The sequence below is a fragment of the Onychomys torridus genome, chromosome X (genome assembly GCF_903995425.1).
Source record: "Onychomys torridus chromosome X, mOncTor1.1, whole genome shotgun sequence".
Taxonomy (NCBI): Eukaryota; Metazoa; Chordata; class Mammalia; order Rodentia; family Cricetidae; genus Onychomys; species Onychomys torridus.
The window spans coordinates 7,023,417-7,046,443 of NC_050466.1; the positions used below are offsets into that span (position 1 = coordinate 7,023,417).

General features: G+C 38.0%; 1 protein-coding gene across 16 annotated transcripts in view; it reads right to left on the reverse strand.

The window, feature by feature from the left end:
* The window catches only part of Cask (calcium/calmodulin dependent serine protein kinase), a 340,650-nt gene that overhangs the window by 20,706 nt on the left and 296,917 nt on the right, over nt 1-23,027 (reverse strand). For 11 of the 16 annotated variants that reach the window (XM_036175420.1, XM_036175418.1, XM_036175419.1 and 8 more), the window contains 7 exons: nt 19,811-19,889; nt 17,699-17,784; nt 15,113-15,181; nt 12,447-12,515; nt 11,060-11,095; nt 9,296-9,492; nt 5,358-5,473 (listed from right to left, as the gene is read on the reverse strand). In XM_036175420.1, the coding sequence (XP_036031313.1) occupies nt 5,358-5,473; nt 9,296-9,492; nt 11,060-11,095; nt 12,447-12,515; nt 15,113-15,181; nt 17,699-17,784; nt 19,811-19,889 (652 nt within the window). The remainder of the gene's footprint in view (nt 1-5,357; nt 5,474-9,295; nt 9,493-11,059; nt 11,096-12,446; nt 12,516-15,112; nt 15,182-17,698; nt 17,785-19,810; nt 19,890-23,027) is intronic. The other 5 variants (XM_036175422.1, XM_036175431.1, XM_036175430.1 and 2 more) reach the window with 2 other exon arrangements.

Genomic DNA, 23,027 nt, shown 5'->3' on the forward strand with positions numbered 1-23,027 from the left:
CCCTCTCCCTCTATAGAGCCCTAACTTGAGTCTTGATTATTTATGCCTTTGTCGTTTTCTAAAAGTACACGAGTTAGGGATTAACAATCAACATACCACAAACAAATGAACAGATAGGTTAAACATTAGAATCTTAGCCATGAATGAGTAGCATGAAGAGGTTACTCTGGTCTAAATTAAATTGCCACGTAGTCATAGGGTTGCAAAGCAAAGCAAAACAGGATATTTGAAAACAAGAGATACAAGGGATATTAGAAGAACACTTAAAGACTGAACTTTGAAAGGGATGAAATTGCTTGCTGATTAAAGAAAAAGGACTTAAAAATGAAATCATCAAAAACACAGAGGCATAGTCATTCAACAGGTTACTTACATGCACAGAGGCCATTGGGAGTGAGACAGCATGAAAAATGTACAGGGGTCATTGAAATATGACTTTTCATATATTAGTAAAATAAAAGTATAATAGGCACAAAATAAACTTTATCATGCAATATTTTAAACACAAGGTAAATAAACCACATTAAGAAACAAACTCATTTTAATACAAATTCAATCATACCCTTGTATAAAAGCCAGCGAATTTTATGTGCTAGCATATGTATAGAAATTTTATGTGGGAAAGATAAGAAATTCTCTTTTTAGAAAATAAATGTAGGGCCATTCACTTTTCACTTTGTCCTTTTCTGTACCATCTGCAATTTCTAGCTATGTGTGACTATTAGCTTGTTATTATTATATTTTGTGATTCTGGGGATCAAACTCCGAGCCTTGCCTTGCACATGCTAATAAAGTGCCCTACCACCAAGCTGCACCTCCAGCCCTACTTTTATTATTAAAAAAGCCAATGTCAGTGAGGTTATAGGCCACTTTTCTTCAGGATAGTTTAAAAAAGCTAATTACTAGCTTGTAGTATTAAGCACAATTTAAACACAACTATGAACGCTATTCCAGAAATCCTCTTAAGTGCATATGTACCCACATGAGCAGTATTTTCAGGACATTAAATACCACTGTTCTGATGTCTCACATTAAAAAAAAAAAGGATACAGACTTTCTAATTTGTAAAAAAGTTTAAATCAGTAATTTGAATTAAAAGTGACTTTTTAAAAAAATGTGCATTGGTGTTTTGCCTGCTAATAAGTCTGTGAGAGGGTGTCAGATCTTGTGGTTACAGACATTTGTTCCATGTAGGTGCTGGGAATTGAACCTGGGTCCTCTGGAAGAACAGTCAGCTCTTAACCACTGAGCCATCTCTCCAACCCCCTAAAAGCGACTTTTTGAAGTCTTGGCTTAGGAAGCTCAGTGCATCTAGAGCACAGTTCTAGCAGGATGACAATGCTGTTTGCATCAGATGCATGCGGCCAAAAGGTCTCACGAGTTTGCAGAAGTGTATTTGGTGTAAATACTACACATACCACAATCCAATTCATTCCCAAGAATCCAGAAATATTTCCTGGCACACTTTGTTTATATTTCTCTGATTTCCTGGTAAGCTACTTAACATTTCAGGCACTTAAGTTTTTAAGCAATGATTTGAAAAAAAAAAAAAAAAAAGCCAGGCAGTGGTGGCGCATGCCTTTAATCCCAGCACTCGGGAGGCAGAGGCTGGATCTCTGTGAGTTCGAGGCCAGCCTGGTCTCCAAAGCGAGTTCCAGGAAAGGCGCAAAGCTATACAGAGAAACCCTGTCTCAGAAAACAAAACAAAACAAACAAACAAACAAAAGCTATTAACACTGAATCTTTGCCCCTGTATTTCAAGTAGCTTCAAATACTGAAAAACAAACAAACAAACAAAACAACAAACAACCCCTCCCCACAACTCAACTCCAGTTAAAAATGAATTCCAACTAGTGGCACTGGTTCAGAGAGGATACTGTATGTCTGTAGTGGCCACATAGCTAATGTGGTTGAATGAAGGGAACCAGTCAAAACAGCAGGGGTTTATGGGTATGGGGGTACTAGGGAATGAAATGTTCATCCAAAAGGGATATTAGCAACCCATAGACCTTAATAAAGGAAGTGGCTTAGTGAGGCTACATTCACTATTTTGCCAAGAGATGTCTAAAACCCAAAGTTTTATGTTATATAACCTGATTTTCAAATGTGGTATCATAAAATTATTTAAATATTGTGTATGAATGAAATTTATTTATGCCACTGTATTATGTAAGATGTAGGCTGCACAGTTTGAGCAGGATTCTGCTTTAAGTAGATGTGTGATTTCCCTGGTGACAGAAATAATAGATTTTAATGTTATTATTGCCATTCTTGGTGCTGTTGACAAAAATCTATCCTTTATTCTACTTGAAGATACAAAGAATTTACAACTTTGATGATAAAATTTAGAGCCTGTCATCAATGTATGATGAATTTTCAAAGGCTTCAGACAGGTAACAAAACCCATGACCTTATTTTGAATTATTGCACAACATAGGAAGAACAGAGTGTGCTGTATTTTATGGCTAGTTTCTGAAAGAAATCCTTGAGAAACACAGTTTGATTTGTGAGCATCTGGCTAGTTGTTGGTATCAAAGAATACACTACTATTTCTATGTTTTCACAGCATCTGCCCATCTGCCTTACCTAGATGGAGGCCAACAGTATGGTACAGTAGCTCTTTATATGGGCAATACAATAATTTAGGAGGCAACCTTATCCTAGCCAAAGCAGACACTACATCTCGTGTAGTGCTAAGCAAAGGTTCTGGACCTCAGGATAAACAAGATGGAAATGTTCATTGATAAAATAGAGGAATCCTGAAGAGATGGTGACAGAAAGGAATGCTAGGCTTAGTTAGGCAAGTATATTGCAGACAGGCCAGGATAAAAGCTGGTCCCCTCCTCCTAAGAGAGAAATTAATGAGAACTCATGACTCTGCAGGGGAAGGAACCCTGACGGCAGTATTCTGACTAGAGACTCACAGCCAAGCAGAAACACAGAGGTTTAGAAAAAAACTTGAGTGGCTATGCAAGGATCTTCCTTCCAAGCTGCTCAGGCAGATAAACATGGACAGGTAGGACAATCCCTCAAGCATGACAAAGACTGCTCAGCTGCCTAGAAGAGGCCAATGGTTAGGAGAATACTAAGGGTAACAAAAAGTGGTGGCCCTCTGACCCCTGTGTAGCTAAGGTTACATTTCCTCAATCTGAGTTTATGAGAACTTTGGCACATGGTTTGGGATAGGGCATGTCAGGCCAAAGGATGGAGAAGAAAACAATTGTATCCCATTGTCTAAATCAAGGATTCAACCTGGACAGGCACTGTTTCTCAGGGAGCTACAGCCTGAGACATGGAGCACTGAAAGATTACTCAGATCTCCCACAAGGGTACCTGTTGTCAGACTGAGTGATGAATCCACTGAGGTGTACAATTAAGGACTGCCTTGAATGGCTAACCTGCTTGTTTCATTTGAAGGCATCAGTGAGCTAAGTAAGCAAGTCATGCACTTCCTCTGGGTGGGCTAATGATCCTGTCTCAGGCCATCTATCGGTTGATAGTCACATTGCAGGAATAGTGGACACTGCCTACTGGGAATCCAAATGGGCATGACAGAAGAAGCACAGCGATGCCCCAGTGCTCAAGAAAAGAAAACATAAATCACAGAAAGTGAGAACCACTGTCAGCAAAATTATTCAACAAATGATTTGACTAAGTCTTTGTCAACAGTTGGAGAAGTCACGTTTTCTGATCAATTCAATTAATTATCCTCACAGAATATTGGCAAATTGAATACTGATGTCTACATGCCTTCCAGTTAGTAGAGCATACAACTAACGACATATTAGCAGATTTACCTAGCTATTTCTTTGCTTTCCTAGGTTTAAATTAATTTGAGTGTTATCAGTACTTATGTACCATTTAACACTATACAAATGATAAGGTGAGCTAGATAATTTCCTCTTTCATTTTTATGCTGGGGCTGGAACCCAGGGCCTTTCACATGCTAGTCAAGCATGTTACTACTGAGCTCCATCCCAAGCTGATTAATTTTTTGGCTTTAACTAATGTGATTTCGATTTAACTAATCTCCTGGTGAGCTGGCTCGATCGTGTTAGACCGGTGGAAGCAGAGAGGAGGTAACTAAGGAGACGACAAGAAGTACTGATGTCTCGGGAAGAGCTACCTTCTGCTCATGCTGTGCACTTTTTCAGACAGTGCCACTTGAACATAGTGGTTGCTAGAGTCTGTTTAGATACTCTGCTTTAAATAGTTCCTCCCTTCATGAAAGCAACACAAAAGCCAGTGTGAGGCTAGTGAACTGTGGGAGTCCATGAGAAAAAAATGATACTTTGAATCAGGAATAGGATTGCGCACAGTGTAATTGGTGGGAAGGGGAAGAGCCCTCATCTAATTGAGCCATTTCAACTTAACCCACGTGGGCATTCACATCCATTCTGTATACACAGCATTTCATAAATGCTTACATTTAATTTCTGATTGAGAAATAAGAATTCAGAAGTCATAAATAATTTTCCTGGTGAATGTTGATGCATGCTAGAACACTGCACAAAGAAAGCTGCAGTCATTTGACTTTTTTGACTACATGTTTGATATTTGAGTTATTTCTGAAAAGTTGGGAACTAATCTACTACCAACCTTTAATTTCTCAGGAAGAGTCTGTTATAAAAGGAGTCACACTGAGAATTCATTGAAATTTAATATACTACCACATATTTTCTTTCAGCTTAAATGACGTCCTGTGAGTCTTCTGGGAATTCAAGTGCAATAACAGATCACACTTTCTTGTTATGCATTTTGGTTTTTAACACAACAGTGAACCCTGTGATTCAATTGAACCCCAGCTTCCACACAGACAAAGAGAAGGGAAGGTAATGAGGGCCTAGGTAATGTCCTTGTGTTTTTAAGAACTTCAATGTACAATGAGGACAGGCGAAGAGTCAAAGAAACTGACTATCTCAAGTCAGTATCCATGTCACCTGTGCCTTTCAAAGCAACTACAGAACCCACTGTAGCACAGCCCTTCTGGGCACCTTTGTCGTGAAGAGCCAAGAGCCAAGAGGGACTGGGAGTGAGGGTCATCCTCTCAAGGCCAATCTCAGCCAGAGAGGAGAGGACCCTAGGGACTCAATACACCCCGAGCACTTGTCTCTCAGTGTTGACTTACTCTCATCATAGAGGATACTACCTCCAGACAGCACCTTCATCCTATAAAGTAGAGCTCTGCCAGCTAACTGGTAGGAGGCAGGGGTTCTTAAGGAATCTGCAAGTTGGTCAAGGTCTCATAGGATACAATGTTCTGGAACAAGAACTCTGAAGACCAAATGTAAATGCTCTATTTGCTTAGGTCTTGGAGCTGTTTGACTAGGCCTCAGAAACAGACAAGCTTTTCCTACCTGCGTTGTGCTTTGCCAAATATTTATCTTTGTACTGCTTCTTTTTCTTGCCAAACCAAGTACAGCTGGCCTGCTGCTCCTGTTTGGTCTTCTCCATGGCAATGCAAGCTACTCGCCTAGTACACAAAGAAAGGAAGAAATAAATAAATAAAAGAATCCGACAAAGTTAATGCCTACTTTTATGCTGAGAAAAGAGAATAAGTCATCTGAAAGCTACATAAATAGCAAGAATATCCTCCTCAGTCCTTGAGATCACCGACATGAAGGCTGTTCTTTGGCTTTCATGACAAATTTCCTAGAAATTGTTTAAAATGACAGGCTCATGTTAAAATTGCTTTGTGTTCCTTGAGCCCACATTAACTGATAATAAGGGTCAGAAGTTTCACCATGTGCTTATGAGATTCAGGATCAAGGTAGGCCTGTTTTGAGTGCTTAGTACTTAGTGTTAGGCACATTTCTAGGCACATTTCTAGGAGTTTTTCATGTATCAGCTCAGGTAATCTTTCTGACACATTGCATAGAAATTCTGAAAGTTTATAGTTTTGTCTTTCATATTTCATTATATTAGAAATGATTTTTGCTTATCATGTGAAGTAGGAGTCCAGTCTCTTTTGTTTCCTTTATGGATACCCAACTGTCCTAGCAGGATATACTGACAAAAGTAAGAGCATTCCTCACTGCTGTGCAATGCGATTTGTTACATCGTAAGTACCTATTTTGGTATGGGGGTTCGTTAGGAAATTGTCTCTTTAGTTGGTCTATCTGAGCATCTCTGAATTACTATACCTTTGTGGCTTTCAGTATTTGATTGAGTAATATCTTGGTCCTTGTTCAAGATATCCTGGCTATCCCCGAACTTGTGTATTTCCAGGCAAACGTTGAAGATAATTTATGTATGCATAAATGTATGTATGCATGAATGAGTTGGGTGTTGGGTGTTGGGTGTCTTCCTGTCACTCTCCACCTAGTCCTTTGAGGCAGTGTCTCTCCCTGAACCTGGTGCTCATGTTTTCTCAGCAAGTTTCCGTGTTCCTCCTGTCTTTACTTTCCTAGGAGCTAGGGTTACAGGCACACAGGTTTGCTATGTGGTTCCTGAGATCTGAACTCTGGGACTCATGACTGCATAGCTAGTCCTCTTAATTACTCATGGAGTCATTTCTTTAACCTCTCCATGTAAACTTTAAAGTTAGTGTGTCAATTTCAAAACTTGGAATTTTGATTGAGAATGCATTGGTACAATTAATGCAGAAGGGATAGACATCTTTACAATATTGAGTTTTAGAGTCCATGAATGCAATGTTTGTTCTGTTTTTTTTTCCCAGAGAGGGTTTCTCTGTGTAGCTTTGGAGCCTGTTTTGGATCTCGCTCTGTAGACCAGGCTGACCTTGAACTCACAGAGATCCACCTGCCTCTGCTCCGAGTGCTGGGATTAAAGGCTTGTGCCATCACTGCCTGGCTTGTCTGTCTTCTTAATGCCTTAGTAAATTTTATTTTATTTTGTTTGAGACAGGTTCTCGTGTATCTCAGGTGGCCTCAGAGTCTTTGAAGTATAATTTTGAACTCCTGATGCTCTTGCCTGCACCTCCAAGTGCTGGAGGTGCACCACCATGCCATTTTTTCTTGTTTTTAAAAACAAGGCATCAAAGTCACTATGAAAATGAGGCTGGCTTTGAATGGATCCTCTTGCCTCCTCCTTCCCAAATTCTGGGATTACAAGCATGAACCACTACTCCTGGTTCAAAACTCCATCTAAAGTCTTGTGCATGCTAGGCAAGCATTCTACCACTGAGCTACATATCCAGTCTTGTTTTAATAAATTAGAAACCAGTTATTTTTCCTGTGGTTTCAGGAGAGTCTAACCTTTTTATTTTTCCATTTTGAAAGAAGCTCTCTGTAGCCTAGGCTGACCTGGACCTCACTGTGTAGATTAGGTTAGCCTTGAACTCCTGGAAAATTTTCTCTTTAGCTCACAATAGCTAAATAGGGATTCAGATGGGTACCAGAATACCTGACTGATTGAATTGTTTTTTACAATGTGAGGAAGGGTTCCTGACAGATTCTCCATCTCTGTTAAGCCTTAGGTCTTACTCTTGGTTCTCTGGCATAATAGCAAATGCCTTCCTTCTTGATAAGATGAGGCACTTGGTACTCTAAGATTTTGCTTATGGCTCCGATGAAAGGGTCTCATAGAAGAACTGGTTGCTGAGTTCCCCAGTACCCTTTGAGCTATTCAGTGCTTTCAAGCTCATTAAAACAAAACAAAACAAAACAAAACCCCCCAAACCCTTTCACTGTCTGCAGCTTTTTTTTTTTTTTCCTTCGAAGCGGGAAGATTGATCTGAAGAGCCTAGACCTCAGCATAGCCAAGAAGCGAACCATCTTTTTCTACTGTGGCTTCTCCAGATTCCTGCAGAGGACTAAGAGCTCATGATTTATATAGCTACTCTAAGTAGGAGGAAGCCTGTAATCTATATAATTATTGTTTTTCTTTCCTTAAAATTTGTTTCTAATACATTCTCCTGTATCCCAGGATGGCCTCAAACTCTATGTAACTAAAGATGACTTTGAGCTTCTGATCATCCCATCTAAGCCTCCCAAGTGCTGGATTACAGGCCTGTACAACCACATCTGGTTTACTTATTGCTGGGAATCAAACCCAGGGCTTCACCACATGAGCTGCTACATTCCCAGCCCACACATGATTATTCTGAATAAATGCTCATAATATATGGCAGCTCTCTAAGAAGACATTTTATGGCATGTATCATTCACAGCAGCAGCATCAAGAAGACTTAGAAATTGCTTTCCTCCTGCTTATGCTAAACTGTCTGCAGACAATCAGACTTCAAGACAATGCCAGACAGCAGGCTGCTGCTTCTCTGTTTGGCCCACATCTCTCCAGGTGTAACATGACAGCACCTGAAGTCCTCATCCGCTCCAACATTTGAAATTTAAGAATAGTTTGGGAAACATGAGGTAGGTGAGAGAGGCAGTCAAGCCAAGAGACTAACCAGGAAAACAGTGAGAAAGACTGGTGAAAAAGCAGAAATGTTTTTGATTACTTTTAACTAAGTTCAAGTATTTTTGGGGGGTACAGGTTAGGGGGTGGCAGAATTTCAGTTTTTGGCAGGTTATGTTTTGTTTACACAAAACAAAACCCAGACATTAAATTATCTTTTTTGGTACTAGATTTCTGGTAGATATTGGCCAAATAATTAAGACGGTATGATTATGGACATTTAATAGATGATATACATCCTCTCTTCTCTCAGTTAAAAGCAGGGTCTAAATGCCCGTCTGACTTCAGTCTGCTTCACAACTTAAGCCTTCTAACAGAATAGGTCATCTTCCCCCTCTCTGTCTCTGTGGATGGAATCCGGGGCATGCCAGGTAAGTATCTACTTCTGAGCTAGAAAAACCACTCTTAAAACCTAGAAAACCCATTCTTAAAGAATGGTAAGGCAAAGAACAAAGCTTCTGATTGTCCTTTCTCCCAACAGTGGAACAGGTTATATACCCTGAGTGACACTGAGTCATGGTGCTTGGAGATTTTTTCCTGGTGTTGTGAGTTGGTCATGAAAGACATAATGGGACAAGAGGAGGTACATCTGGAAGAAAATGCCATTCTAAAAAGATCTGAATAGTTTGTAGGAGTTGAGGGCTCTGCCCAAATGATCTGAGGCTAGTCCCTCACTTGTCTCTAGACCCTCCTTTCCTTACACATGCGCAGATCTAATTGGAACCAGTATCCAACTACAAGCTGGGGACTGAGAATTCTTCGACAACTGATTTTTCGATCTGATCTCTGATCTTTGACAATTGGATTTTGTATAGTTAGCAAAGCAAAGGATTTATCAAGCAGGTTTTATAATACAAAATATGAAGTTGAGAACTGGAAGGGAGGGCATTGTTTCATCATAAAACAACAAAAAACATACCATTCCTGAAGTTCAGGAGAAGGAATGAGACCTGCAGTTCCATTTTTGGAGTTCTCCAGTTTACCCTGCCACCAGTTGTGGTCATCCTTACTAATAATCTGAATGATGTCACCAACTCGGAATCGGATGCCAGCCTCTTTGCAGGGAATGAGGTCATCCTTGGCTGGATCATATTCGAATTGTGCTCTTACATAGATCTATAAAACAGGAGTTTGTAAGAAAGGAGGCCATGGTGATATGAAGGAAAACAATGAGCACTGATCTAATAACCACACATCAACATTTACAACACGAATAGGACATCAGATGGTGAAAGCTGAAATGATGTATGGAAATAGGACACAAGAAACAGGGTGCCACATCTAATGATCACAGCTTCAACTTTGCTGTTTCTATTTAGAAGGAACACTTAAAACACTTGTTGAATAAATTCTGCTTTTAGTGATAGGATACATGTAGAATTATAGAGCCAGTATGCTCACCAATTTTAAAACTTGCTAAGGCTATGGGGAAGGTATGGATATGTTGTCACAACCATGAGGCAGCCTTTAAAGCAGGGAGACTAACACTCAGGGTAGGTTTTTATCTTAAAGTAGCAAGAAGTCTGGGTTGGTGTCTTGCTGTTGGATGCTTTCATAACAACTGGCAGTGTGTCTATGCACTGCAGACAAAGCTATATGTATCTCAAACAATATTAAGAAGTTCAAAATACAGCTTTATTTCTTAGAGGAATTTTGGCTTTGTATTCTGTGTTTTACTCTTCTGGAAAAATAACAATGAATCTGAACCCTTGCTTTGCCAATGTAACACTTGAAATCAGTACAGAACATCAAAGCATGCACGGTTTAAGGCCCTGAGCTTTACGGTGTGAGAATTTAGGAGACATAATAGCAGACAGGGTATAATACAGCAGCGTTTTAAGAATGACTGGAATTCTAAGTGCTTTAAAATAAGGCACTATATCCAAGGTTGCCTGAGTTATGCAGTCCTGAGACTAAACTATGGGCATATTCTACCAATTATTAATTTATACAGCTCTTAACTTAAAATCAGACTTACTTTTTCAGCATTACATTTCAGGAAAAAAAATCCCCCCAATTCTATCTCTTGATATTAAGTTTGAATAGTCACATTTAAGTCACTGTAAAACCAACCTGAAGGCTTTGGAACTATTGTGTGATATTTCTATTTTAGCAATCTAGCCCTTAAAATGAACAAATTTGTACCTAAACCCCAACTTTAGAAGTGCTGGCTATTTGCAAGGTGCCTGCTGATGCTACACAGCACTTATCATTTCTAAACTAGCACAGGCATAGCAGGATGAAGGCCAGGTACTGATGCTCTTTGTCATCAGACATAGATTTTTAGACATACACAGGCAAATATGAATTTAATTTTCAGTTAGCTTCCAATTTTAGAAAAGTCCCTTAAAATGTTCTTTAGGGCATGACTTTGAGTTATATTTAGAATTCTATGAATTCTTGATACACCAGAGGCAGGTGAGACTCTCTGAGGCCAAACTCCTTACTGTCAGCAAAAAATGATCAGGTTGAAATTACAATAACCATCACAGCTACGGAGGTGTGAGGAAAAAAAATCTCTATAGAGAATTAGTCATGTATAATGTGTTAAAATGAAATGGTACAAGCTTTCAATGCTCAAATGTTATGGTCCAAAATGCAGACATTATGGGATGGAAAGGGTTAATAAAGGATCGACTATTAGCTCAGTTTAGAGAAGTTTCTATAGAGGATATCTATTCACCTGTCGTCCTTTTGGTTGGGTGGTTGACGGCAAGTCCTGTAGAATAAAGCCAACCCAGGAGAAAAAATTTTCATTTACTTGTCAAGAGTACAAAGTAATTTGTGTGTTTCTGTTACAATAGGGTTAAAAATGAACTAGATTTAAGTTGTAAAGAGATCATATACATTATTACATTTCTCAGAAGTGTTGAGTTATTAAAAAAAAAAAATCAAACCCAGGCCATTTAGCAGCAAGCTGAAGAAAGCAGGTAAGTTGAAGCAGAGAGAAAATGTGTTCTTAAGAAACAACTCAGCATCTTCAACACAAAAGCCACTGCGGTACAAACAGCCTATTACAGAAACCCGAGTGCAAAAGAACGGTTGTCCTTTTCAACTTCATCCCTGCAACCGTTCCAATTTTGAAAATTTTAATAGCTCTATGGCTTTTTACCATCTTCAAGGCGTTACATGTTAATGGTCAAAAGGCATTCCTTGGGAGCCTAGATTCACATTGGAAACACAGTTATGAACAATTTTCTCGCACAATTTTTCTCACTTAGATACTTGGGATATCATTCCATTAGAGACGATCTTTGAATGATTTATGATTTTATTTGATAAAAAAGTTGATATATATTCTTAAAGGGCAACACTGCTGCATTCTTAGAGCTCTTATAATTGCAGCTGACTGACAGGCGGCAGCAGCAGCAACTTAGAGATTTGGCTATTCCGAAAAACAGCAGACCTGCACATGTAAATGCTTCTGTATGATTAAACAATTCTTTCTATAATCCAAAATGAGTTCTGAAAAAATGGCAACTTTCCAAATTCAAGTCAAATATGTACTTTGTGTTAAAGATGTGATACCAGCGTGGCTTGAGTGCAGTTTGAAGTCAGTTCCTTTTGCTTTTCATATCCAGGCAAGGCTTATAATTCACAAAAATATGTGCACGTACCACAATAACAAGAGGGCACACCAATTCGTAAACTTAGATAGCGGAAACTAAAACATGTTGCTGATATCCCTCAGAATTGAAAACTCTAAAGCCCAAGAACACCCAAATGCTTCTTCTGCAAAATCCTTTATGTTTCTTTATCATTTTTTTTAAATGAAAAAAATTCTTAAAGGAATTTAAACACAATTCTATTTATATCCTTTGAGCAGTCATACATACTGGTGGGGAGGCAGAGAGGTATTTTTAGAGCAACTATATAAGTCTTGAACTGTGTTTCTTCAAGTGTAACTGATTTTTAAGGAGAAGGAAATGTTGAGGAAGGGTTTTCCAGGAGTAAACTGCACTGCTGCTGCAGTAGACAATCTTTCCACCGAACACATGTAACTAAACACTCATGGCAGGTGAGCACCAACAAAATTGTCACACTTGGCTGTGTGGAGCTAGAGTTCTTACCGAAACAGAATTGTTAGTGCTGCTATGACCATTAGCAGGGGACTGTCTGGAAGTGGAGGGGGAATCTCTCTGAAATAAGACACAAGGTTCATTAACACAGAACACCAGCACAGAAACAGATATTTACATCAACAGTTACCACCACAGTCTGACAACCATTTCCTTTGCGGTTAATGCTATAAAAGGTGTCCTACTGACTTACTTGCATGATTTCACAGAAGTATGAAAAAACTTTTTTGTAGTTTGAAGATTCCCATATTATAAGTGAGGATGGTGTTGTCATTCATTAATGATTTTCTCCTGTATCTCAAATTCTACAATCTTTGTTTTTTAATTGGGACCTTAGGAGAGTAATATTAAAACTCTATCAAATACCTCATGATGATAAATATTATAATACTATTGTGCTAGAGATCTCAACTGCCTAGTTTTATATTAAAGAGTAGGTAAAGAATGGGTTTGAGAAGCAGGCAATGGTTTTTAGGTACCCCACTGCCAAGAACTACCAAATAACTCCATTGAGAGTAAATGAACCTAAGAGAAAGAATTCACATGTAATCACCTTAGACCTTTCTAGTATAAATATTACTAATGGGAGTAGAAGAGAAAGCTGCACCAGAGAGCAACTCTTTCCTTTGTATAACTTTAGCAGACTGAGTAAAATAGTAGCTCTAAACAACAATGTTCTCCAGGAGCCATAGCACTGTCCCTAGAGCCGCACTCCTGGATCTCTCTGCTCTTCAACCCACTCAGAAGCCTTCACAGGGCCCATTCTTTAGTGTCCAAGTCAACTTTAATGAAAAAAGCTAAGAGAAGAAAATAAGTGCTTTAAATATTTCATTTTTAGAGTTCTTTATGAACTTCTGTTCAAAAGATATATATTTTTTCTAGAATGTTGAAAAAAAAAACTTCTGGAATTTGTTAGTCTGAAATAGAATGAGATCCTTTAGAGGAACATTCTCAAACATTAATGAGTGGCTTGATCTCTGCTTGTCACCCTTGGGGATCCAAGTCAGTAGGGAGGGTATGGGGAAAGTATGAGCCTTCATTTGAGAGGCCTTGCCATAGCTAGGAAGAGGCCAAGCCCCAGTGAGTTAAAAAAACCACCACCAACAACAGCAGTGCGTTTAACTGTTAGAAGTGAACAGAGTAAGAGAAGGGAATCATTACTTTTTCCCTAATATTCAAAGGTATAGAATTTATATGTATAATACTTGTGTCTCCCTCAAACTAGTTTAAGCACTTGAAAAAAAGAAAGAAACTTGTATCAATAACTAACAATATCTTCTGGTTAGCACCGCCCCCAATCTAATCTATTTATTCAATTTCTTCAACACATGAGAAATGGTGTGAGGAACATCTATGGTTTTAGAGTATTTAAATTATCTATACAAAAATGTATGCATGCTATTCTCTCTTTCCCTGAAAGGTTCATACTTTAAGGATCAAAATTTAATGCTCCGAATCTTGAAGCTGGAGAAGTTCTGCAAAGTTTTGAAATATATTATTAATTGACATTCCATAGGAAGCCACCAAGAGGAGCTCAAGACCCAACAAAATAGACACTTTAATTGTCACTGGCTCACTTGACAAAAGCACAGACTCTTATACATATGTTGAATAGGCTGAGATGAAAAATATGAACCCTCTAAATGTTTTCTTGTGAAATTTGTAGCATCATTAGAGACTTGAAAAGTAATTTCTACTTCAAATTTTCTTAAGCATAAATCTAGGAAGTTAGCTACCAGCTATTAAAAATTACCTTTAGAAAATGTACACTTCATATCTACTTATTTGCAGTGATAGGATTTGAACCCAGGGCCTTACACATGCTAGGCAAGCATTCTACCACTGAGCTATCTCCCCAGCTCTTGTACTTCATAATAAAATACTTGGAAGATCCACAGGAAAAATTTTAAAATAAGCTTCAATAAGTAAAACTTGAGCTGAATATGCTATAACCAAAGAATCATATTGTTATGATAATTTGTATCTCCCAATATAGAAAGAATAGATTTTAGACTATAATGAACAACATAAAACCCAAAAAATATAAATTGGAAGAGCTCTAATTATAAGAAGATAAATATGTTTTAAGAAACATTGGGGCTATTATTCTACAAAAGGTGCTTGTTTATGAGTCATTTAACATTTCAAAGATGAAGACTTTTACAAAGGTTGCAAAAGCCCACATCCCTGTAGTGAAGCCAGTTACCAAATCATCAGGGTCTTAATGCTCATCTTGAGACCTGCCAGTCATTCAAACACCAATATCTCAACAGAAGTTGATCACTTCTCAGATTCTTGGAAAGAAGAACTACCTGTGAGATTTCTTAACAAGGGAAGTGAATGGACTTCCTGGATATACTGCTATATTTTTTGCCTCAGGGATTTCATTGTTTTTCTTTATCAAACTTTATGTTATTGTAGCATTTCTATATTTGGCTTAGATTTGGCTGTAGAAAGGCTGAAGATATCTGCATGGAAGTGGGGCTGAGGAGGTGGGTGGGACCTCCTCTGTTCCGTTATCTTCGTTGTAAAATTGGTGTGCAGTGATCTAACAGCACAGGCAGAAACAATTTCCCAGAAAGCAAAAACATTCAGCCATCAGCAGACAGTTAGTCAAGAACTCAGAGAAGATGGGGGAGGCTTGCTAGAGTTATTACCTCACAGGATGAAGACTGAGTGCGGTAGCTTGGCACAATCTTGAAGGTAATACTCCCCCGCATTTCCCTCTGGGGGAAAAAAAGAGGAGAGTTCTCATGCAAACACATATTGCACATAAAAACACAGAAGAAACCATTCAAAACACGTGGGTGCAATTAGTACGTACCACCTGAATGCACACAGCCCTAAAATAAAACCTCATTATAGTGCAGGAACCACTCAGGTTACTGGTAGAAGTTTCTGGGAAAGGTCCAGTGAAGTCAAGGCTGACTAGCCTACACTTAGCAGTGAATAACCGTATACATCTCTGATGGCTATTTTTTTGAGTTCAAAAGAGTCGAAATGGCACACCTTACAAGAATGACTATACATTGAGCTGAACAAGAGACTAAGTAATTACATAAAAATCCTATTTAATATGCTACTCTCTGATGCTATCTCCATAAAACTGCTTTTGTACTTTATTAATTTTGGCAATCTTTTTTATTATAGGCAGCCTTGGATGCTTATTTCATGCCTAGTAAGTATTCATTACATGGGACGCTGCTGCACTGTAGCAGAAAGAAGGACCCAAGGCATACAACAAACGTTTCCCTCTGCTACAACAAAGAACACAGACAGGATCTGTCAATGGATGTCAATGCTTTTAATTCAAGGCCTAATTTTAGTACAGATTTTTTTTTTTTTTAGTATAGTCAATAATGGCCTGGCCTACAGTGACTTTTCTCCCCTTTGTGTTGTACAGAGATATACTACAGCTGGCATTACTCAGCTAAACAGGAAAGAGGTTTCTGATATTGCTTATGTCAGGAGCCTTTTGAGGTCAGTGAGAAACTAGTTCACATGAGTACATATCGGGAAGGCTTTTCTGTAAATATCTGGTTGGTAAGAAACAGATGAAGAATGAATAGTGGGAAAGCCCATACTGCTAAAGGCAGGCAAAATGGTTCCAAACTCCACTGTAACTAAAATATTTTCCTTGTTGTCAGTTTTTAGTGATCATTGCAGAAGTTCAACTTCATATACATGATGGTACAAGAAGCATTCTGATTATGATTGAAGAATGATGTGTGTTTTTAAATATTTATTTATTCAGTGTGTGTGTGTGCTAGGTATAAGTGGGAATATGGTTGCTGTATCTGTGTTTGGTGTGTGTGCATGTGGGTATGTGAGTGCCAGCACCTGCGTGCATATGCTGGTGGGGCCAAAAGAACATATTGAATAGTCTGCTCTATCACTCTCCACCTTATTTCTTTGAGACAGGATCTTTCACTGAACCTGGAACTAGGGTGGTGGCTAGCAAGCCCCAGCTACCCTCATGTCTCCACCAGGGTTATAGGCAGATGAGATCATGCCCTGCTTTTTACATGGGTGTGGCATCCAAACTCAGGTAAACCCACAAGTGCTTTTACTCACTAAGCCATCTCTTCATTCCCTATATTATGTACATTTTACAAAATAAGTTGATGGAGCTGTCAAGATGGCTCAGGAACAGGACCTAAACAATGAGAACACTGATAGACATGCTATCATGGAGGGGGAAATCTCATGGGTGTTGGGGGGATATTCAATCAACGGTGGACTCCAAATTTGCATTAATTAATTAACCTTGGGTCAGGAGGCTGAATTAGCAACTAGTTGACAGAAAGTAATCATAGAGCTTCAGAGGGCACCTGGAAGAGATACAGAGATGCACCAGAAGTAGGGAGGGATTTGGAGTGGCATAGAGCTTTTTTGTTTGGCAGAGCAGAAGGACACTCTCTTTGGGAGACACCAGCAAGGAGAGAAGGTTAGCTAGGTGCTACACAACCTCTCTGGGCTAGCAGGTTTTCTTCACCCCAGCCTTTGAATCTTGAGTCTTATTTATAAACAGAATGATAGAGATTTAGTTAAAGCTACCTTTAGCTGCAGCGACAGAGCCCATGCCTGCGGGAACAAAATTCCCAACAGGCTGCAGTAACTGTGGAGTAGCAATTGCTGGCTGAAATAGCAGTAGATTAAGCCTCAGTCACTGTGCTGAAGTTAACATAAACAACACATGGAGCTCCACCCGTAGACAAAGAACTACAAGCTACTAAGGACTGTTGAGAGGGAGACTTCGTCATTCCCGGGATGAGCCTTCCACTTGCTCATCCAATTCTAAGTCTTTAGCTCTGAAAGCATGTACATACATTAACATTTAAAGTACTCAGCCGTAAACATTTATACATGTATAATAACAAAGAAAAAGCATCTATGAGTGAGAGGGATTGGGGGAATTGTCTATAGAAGGGGTTGGAGGGAGGAAAGGGAAGGCGGGAAATGTTGTAATTATATTTTAATTAAAAACATAATAAAAAAAAAAGATGGCTCAGCATGTAAAGGCACTTGCCACAAAGCTTGATGACCTGAGTTCAATCCTGGGGTCCACATGAAGGAAGCAGAGAACTAGTTCCTTCAAGTTGTCCTCTGAACTCCACATATGTAGAGGCACGTGTGCAACCACACTCACACACAAACACACAATAAATAAATGTCTCAAAAATCAAAACCTAGCTAATGAACTAAAAATTAATCGTAGAAGAGGGAGAACTTTCATTACTCACAAGCATTTTTTGTAGCTGTTCCACTGTTTGGTTCGCGACACTGATGCCATTGATTTCTCGAATTTCATCACCAACATGAAGTGTACCTAAGAAAATCACATACAATTATAAACAGTAAGTGAGTAAATGTTTTTCATAACTATGAAAAGCCAAAGACAGCAATATGATAAAAAATAAGTTGTGTATCTAAAAGCCAACGTTTTAGAGACAGGGCCACATTTGACTGCAGAATTATTTTTTTATGTAGTAAAACCATCCAAACAGATAGATCTTCTTTCAGAAAGCACAGTTTTGATGGATGGCCATAGAAATTTGTTGACAACCCTATAAGATACTATCAGGTATGAGCAGAGAGAACTGAAAATAAGACAAATGACTAGTACTTCTAAAACAAAAACATAAATGATGATATAAGCTAATAAGTGGATAAATTGAGTAAGAATTCAGACATGGCTGAGGAGAGTTTTAGTGAACTTGAAGATATAACAAAAGATTATGTATAATATAAGTCAGAGAAAAAAAGACATAAGAAAAACAGGAAAAAAGAAATAAAGAACATATAAAAAGCTATGGAATATAGAAGTGTTTAATGTACATCTAACTGAAATTCAGAAAGCACATAGAGACTGAAGAAGAGGCAATGTTTGAGCAGTTGGACATTTTCTTGAACTGGTGAAAGTGTTACTATACAGATCCAGAAAGAATAACATAAAAAGAAATCTGGGGGCTGGAGAGATGGCTCAGAGGTTAAGAGCACTGGCTGTTCTTCCAGAGGTCCTGAGTTCAATTCCCAGCAACCACATGGTGGCTCACAACCATCTGAAATGAGATCTGGTGCCCTCTTCTGGCCTGCAGTCATACATGCTGTATACATGATAAATAAATAAATCTTAAAAAAAAAAAAGAAAAAAAAAGAAATCTGGGCCAGCAGTAAAAGGCTCTTGCCATCAAGTCTGACAATTGAGTTCAATCCCTGGAACCCACATGGTGGAAAGAGAACTGACTCTCAGAAGTTGTCCTCTGACCTCTACATGCATGCTGTGGCATGTGTATGTGTGAATGTTTGTGTGTGTGCATATGTGCACGTGTGAGCACACACACAAAAGTAAATAAACATAATAAAGATATTGTTTAACTTGAATATATGTAAAGTTTAAAATTTCAAGGCAACCATTAACATGACAGAAATAGGGTGCAGAAATTAAAAGCTAATAATTAGGGGGTAATGAAGCAAAAAGTCACCAAAAAATGAACAAGGAAAGCAAGAATCATCACAACAAATATTAATAAACTACTCCTATCAAAAAATAGTGATCAAAACTGGTCACAGTAGTGCACAACCTTAATCCCAGTACTCAGGAGGTGGAGGTAGGAAGATTACAAGCTTAAAGTCACCCTTGGCTACATAGTGAGTTTGAGGCTGATGGACCTAATTTATATAGTCAAATATATAAGTCTAAAGAGAGATTTATAAGTAGACAATGATATACTCTACTACTATAAATGGATATTTAAATATTGGTAGGTCAAGCATACAAAAAAATCAACACATAGAAGATTTAAACAAAAACATTAACAACATCAAGCCAATCATTATATATGTATGCAGTGGTTAAAAAATAAAGGTTCTTCATAAATACAGATTAACAAAAACGATTAAAGTGCTATGCCATTAGGAAAGTCTTAAAAACCTCCAAGAATGGTGTGATACAGACCACACTCTCTGACCACAACACAATTAAGTTAGCAGTAAATTACAGAAAGATGTCTAGAAAACCTCTTCAAATAGGATAAATAAAAAATACTTCTGAATCACTTATGGGCCAATGAAAAATATAACAGGAATGTAAGAACACTGACAAATGAATTATAACAAATGGTTGCATATCAAAATTGGTGGGATACAGATAAAACAATACTTGGAGTTTTTATTTTACTTTATTTCCGGTGGTGGGGATGGAACTCAGAAATGTGGTCTACAATGACTGAAACTCAAAGACAAACAGCTCTTTTATGTGAATTATAAAAACAAAACAGAACAACCCCCCCCCCATTTCTATCAGTAGACATAGGAAGAATTAAGATGAAGAAAGAATTACAGATGGAACTCACCTTGCCTGTGAATCATACCCCCGTGCATGATTCTTGCAACAATACAATGATTTAGCTCATTCATTTTCAAAGTGATTCCCTGTAAAAAATGTTGGTAAGGGTACAATTAAATGAAAGCACTATTTTATATTTGTGATTTTACTGTAGGTAATTTTAATTAGAAGAGTTACAAAATCATTAGAAAATATATATATGAAGCAGCATGAGCAGCTGGCCCGCTGATAGAGAAGCTACTTTACTCACAAAACTGTTCTATGATAGAAATGCTACTTGCTGGAGTTTTGACTGCTATAATACCATGCATGCATTTTATGCAGTGCTTTTTAATCTCTTAATTATGATTATTTTCACATCCCTTTGTTTTTATGTTGCCAACTATTAAAAAAGGTTTTTACTCCTGCTTAGTTTATATACTTTCTATTAGTATATCCTTTATATTTTCCCACAAAATAACAGTTTTATTTTATAACCCACATAGAATATTTCAAACTGTAAAATTTGCTTAGTTTTAACACATGCAAGTATGTGTGGATCTTTCACTACAATCAGATGGTAACTGTGTCTTATCCCCAAAGATTTCCTCTTATTTGTTGGCCACCTACTCCCACTGTTCTATGCTCTCTACTCATGCCCAAACAATCACTGATGGGCCTTTCCTGACTATAGGTACATTTGTATCATCTAGAAATAGAGCAACATTCATTTTGGTTGCTTTTTTTAACTTATAATTCGTTTGGGTGTCTACCATTTTGTTATATTACCAATAACTTATTTTTGGTCCTTGTTGAACAGTCTTGCATTGTTTAGACACAAGAACGTGTTCATCCATCCCTCCACTGCATTGCTTTCAATTTTGGCAGTTATAATAAAGCAATTCCTGGCTTAATCTCCATTTACTTGTCATGGTTTTTTTTAAAAGATTTGGGACATTTCATGTATTTGTGCAACACCTTTCTACAGACACCAGGATAACTGTTTTTGTGTTAATATTTTAGTATATACACTGTTGAAATGAGCATATATTAATATTTTCACATTTTGTTAATTTGCTTTGCTAAAATTATGTTTAGACATTTTGCATCTATATTCATGAGAGATTCTAGTCCTCACCTTTCTTGTAATGTTATTCTCTGGTTTTAGAGGGTAGCACTGGCTTTATGGAATGAGTTGGGAAGAACTTCCTTTTCACTGTTTTGGGAAAAGTCCATGCAGAATTATCTGAGGCCTGTCTGGGCTGAAGAGACGTCTGTTTACATCTCCTCAGGAAACATGACTGCAGTAGCCATAGAGTCATTGTTTTCATGACCAAGCTGATCTTCTGTTTGGTTGATGCTATTGACTTTTTTCCTAGTCCACTGACGGCTACCTTGTTTTCAGTAGTGAGGATTGAATTCAGGGCCTCATAGATACTAAGCCAACACTTTACCACTGTGACATATTGCCATTCTCATTTATTTCTATTGATTTTTTATTACACATTCTACTTATCTTGGTTTTAATTTATTTTCATTGGTCTTTTTTTTTTTAAAGGTGGAGATGTGAGACAAGGTTACTGAATTGAGACATTTTTGTTAATATACATTTCTCCTTATTAAGTACTATTCCAGTCACAGCACACAAAATTTGATACAGTGCAATTAATTTACATTAACTACAAAATGCTATTTACCTTCTGATTTCTTCTTGGGTTACTTCAAATTGTGTTACTTAGTTTTCAAGTGTTTGAGATATTTTCTTTCTTTTTAAAAAATTTTCTTTTCACTTTTTATTTATTTTTGAGAAATTCTTGCTGTGTAGCCCAGGCTGGCCTCCAATGCACAATCCTCCTGGCTCTGCCTCTTGAGTGCTGGGATTATAGGTGCAATACTATACCCGACTTCTATCTGTTATTAATTTCCAACTTACCTTCATTATGGTCTGAGAATAAACTTGGATATTAATATAGACACTTCAGCTTTCATCTGAGTAATGTTATACTGATATAGCTTTTCTATCCTTATTGTGAAACTATTTCTCGTTTTGTATTAAGTACATTTCTTGCAGGTAGCATGTGATGTGATACTTTTTTTTTTAAACCAATCTGACAGACAACCTCAGTTTTTTTCTTGTGGGGTTTCCAGACAGGGTTTCTCTGTGTAGCACTGGCTCTCCTGGATTTTGCTTTGTAGACGAAGCTGGCCTCGAACTCAGAGATCTGCTTGCCTCTGCCTCTCAAGTGCTGGGATTAAAGGCTTGCCAACCTCTGCTTTTTAACTGGAGAATTTAGACTATTAAGATTTAGCATGATTGTAACATAGTTTAGTATAAATGTATCTTCTTGTCTTCTACTTCTATGTTCTCTTTTAACTTCTTTTTTCTGTGTTATTGTGGATTTATTCTCATTCTGCTGTATCTTGTGGTATTTTTTTGGCTTTGCTGAGAGCCAACAAGTCCTACCGATGCTCCCCTGTCCTTCATCTCCAGTGCTGCAGTTACACACACATCTGATTTTACACTCAGCTAGCTCTCTTACCCACTGAGCCACCTCTTTAGTCTCCCCAGTCCCAGTTATCTGTAACCCTTCACGTTGCTGCTTTAGTGGCTGTATTTGGCTTTATTTAGCATATGTATTTAACCTACCAATTTGTCTTTGAGTGGTACTATACTACTTCATTTATGAGAACTCTCTAATAGTACACAGCCATTCCTTTCTATTTGTTACCCCTGTAATCCATTTTACATTGTTAGAATCCCACTGCAAAGAGATTTAAGAGAGAAGGAAGAAAAGTGATAGTCTTTTAGCTTTGGTGTGTCTACAGATATTTATATTTGTTGGTCCTCCTAGATTCTTAGCTCTGCTCCCTCAGTCTAGGGACTCTGTCTGCTCTGCTTCAGAACTTCCTCCTCATGCGCTGGCCGGGAAAACTCTCTGAAGGCAGTAAGGTGGGACAATCACAGCGGTTACTGTTTTTGCATCCTCTCTCTCAGAGAACTCTATCCTTTGCTGCTTGATGTCCAACGTCTCCAAAACCATCCTCACTTGTAATTTACTATTTGTCCCAATCTCATCTGTTTCAGATGGGAGGGCCAGAAGCCCAAGTTTCATAGTTAAGCCACAGCCATTTTCCAGTGCATTTTTTCAAATATCCCTTATTAAAAGACAAACTTCCATAAACATGTTTATCCTAAGAATCACACAGGGAGCTGTTAAATAATGCTGACTATTAAGCAAACTCTT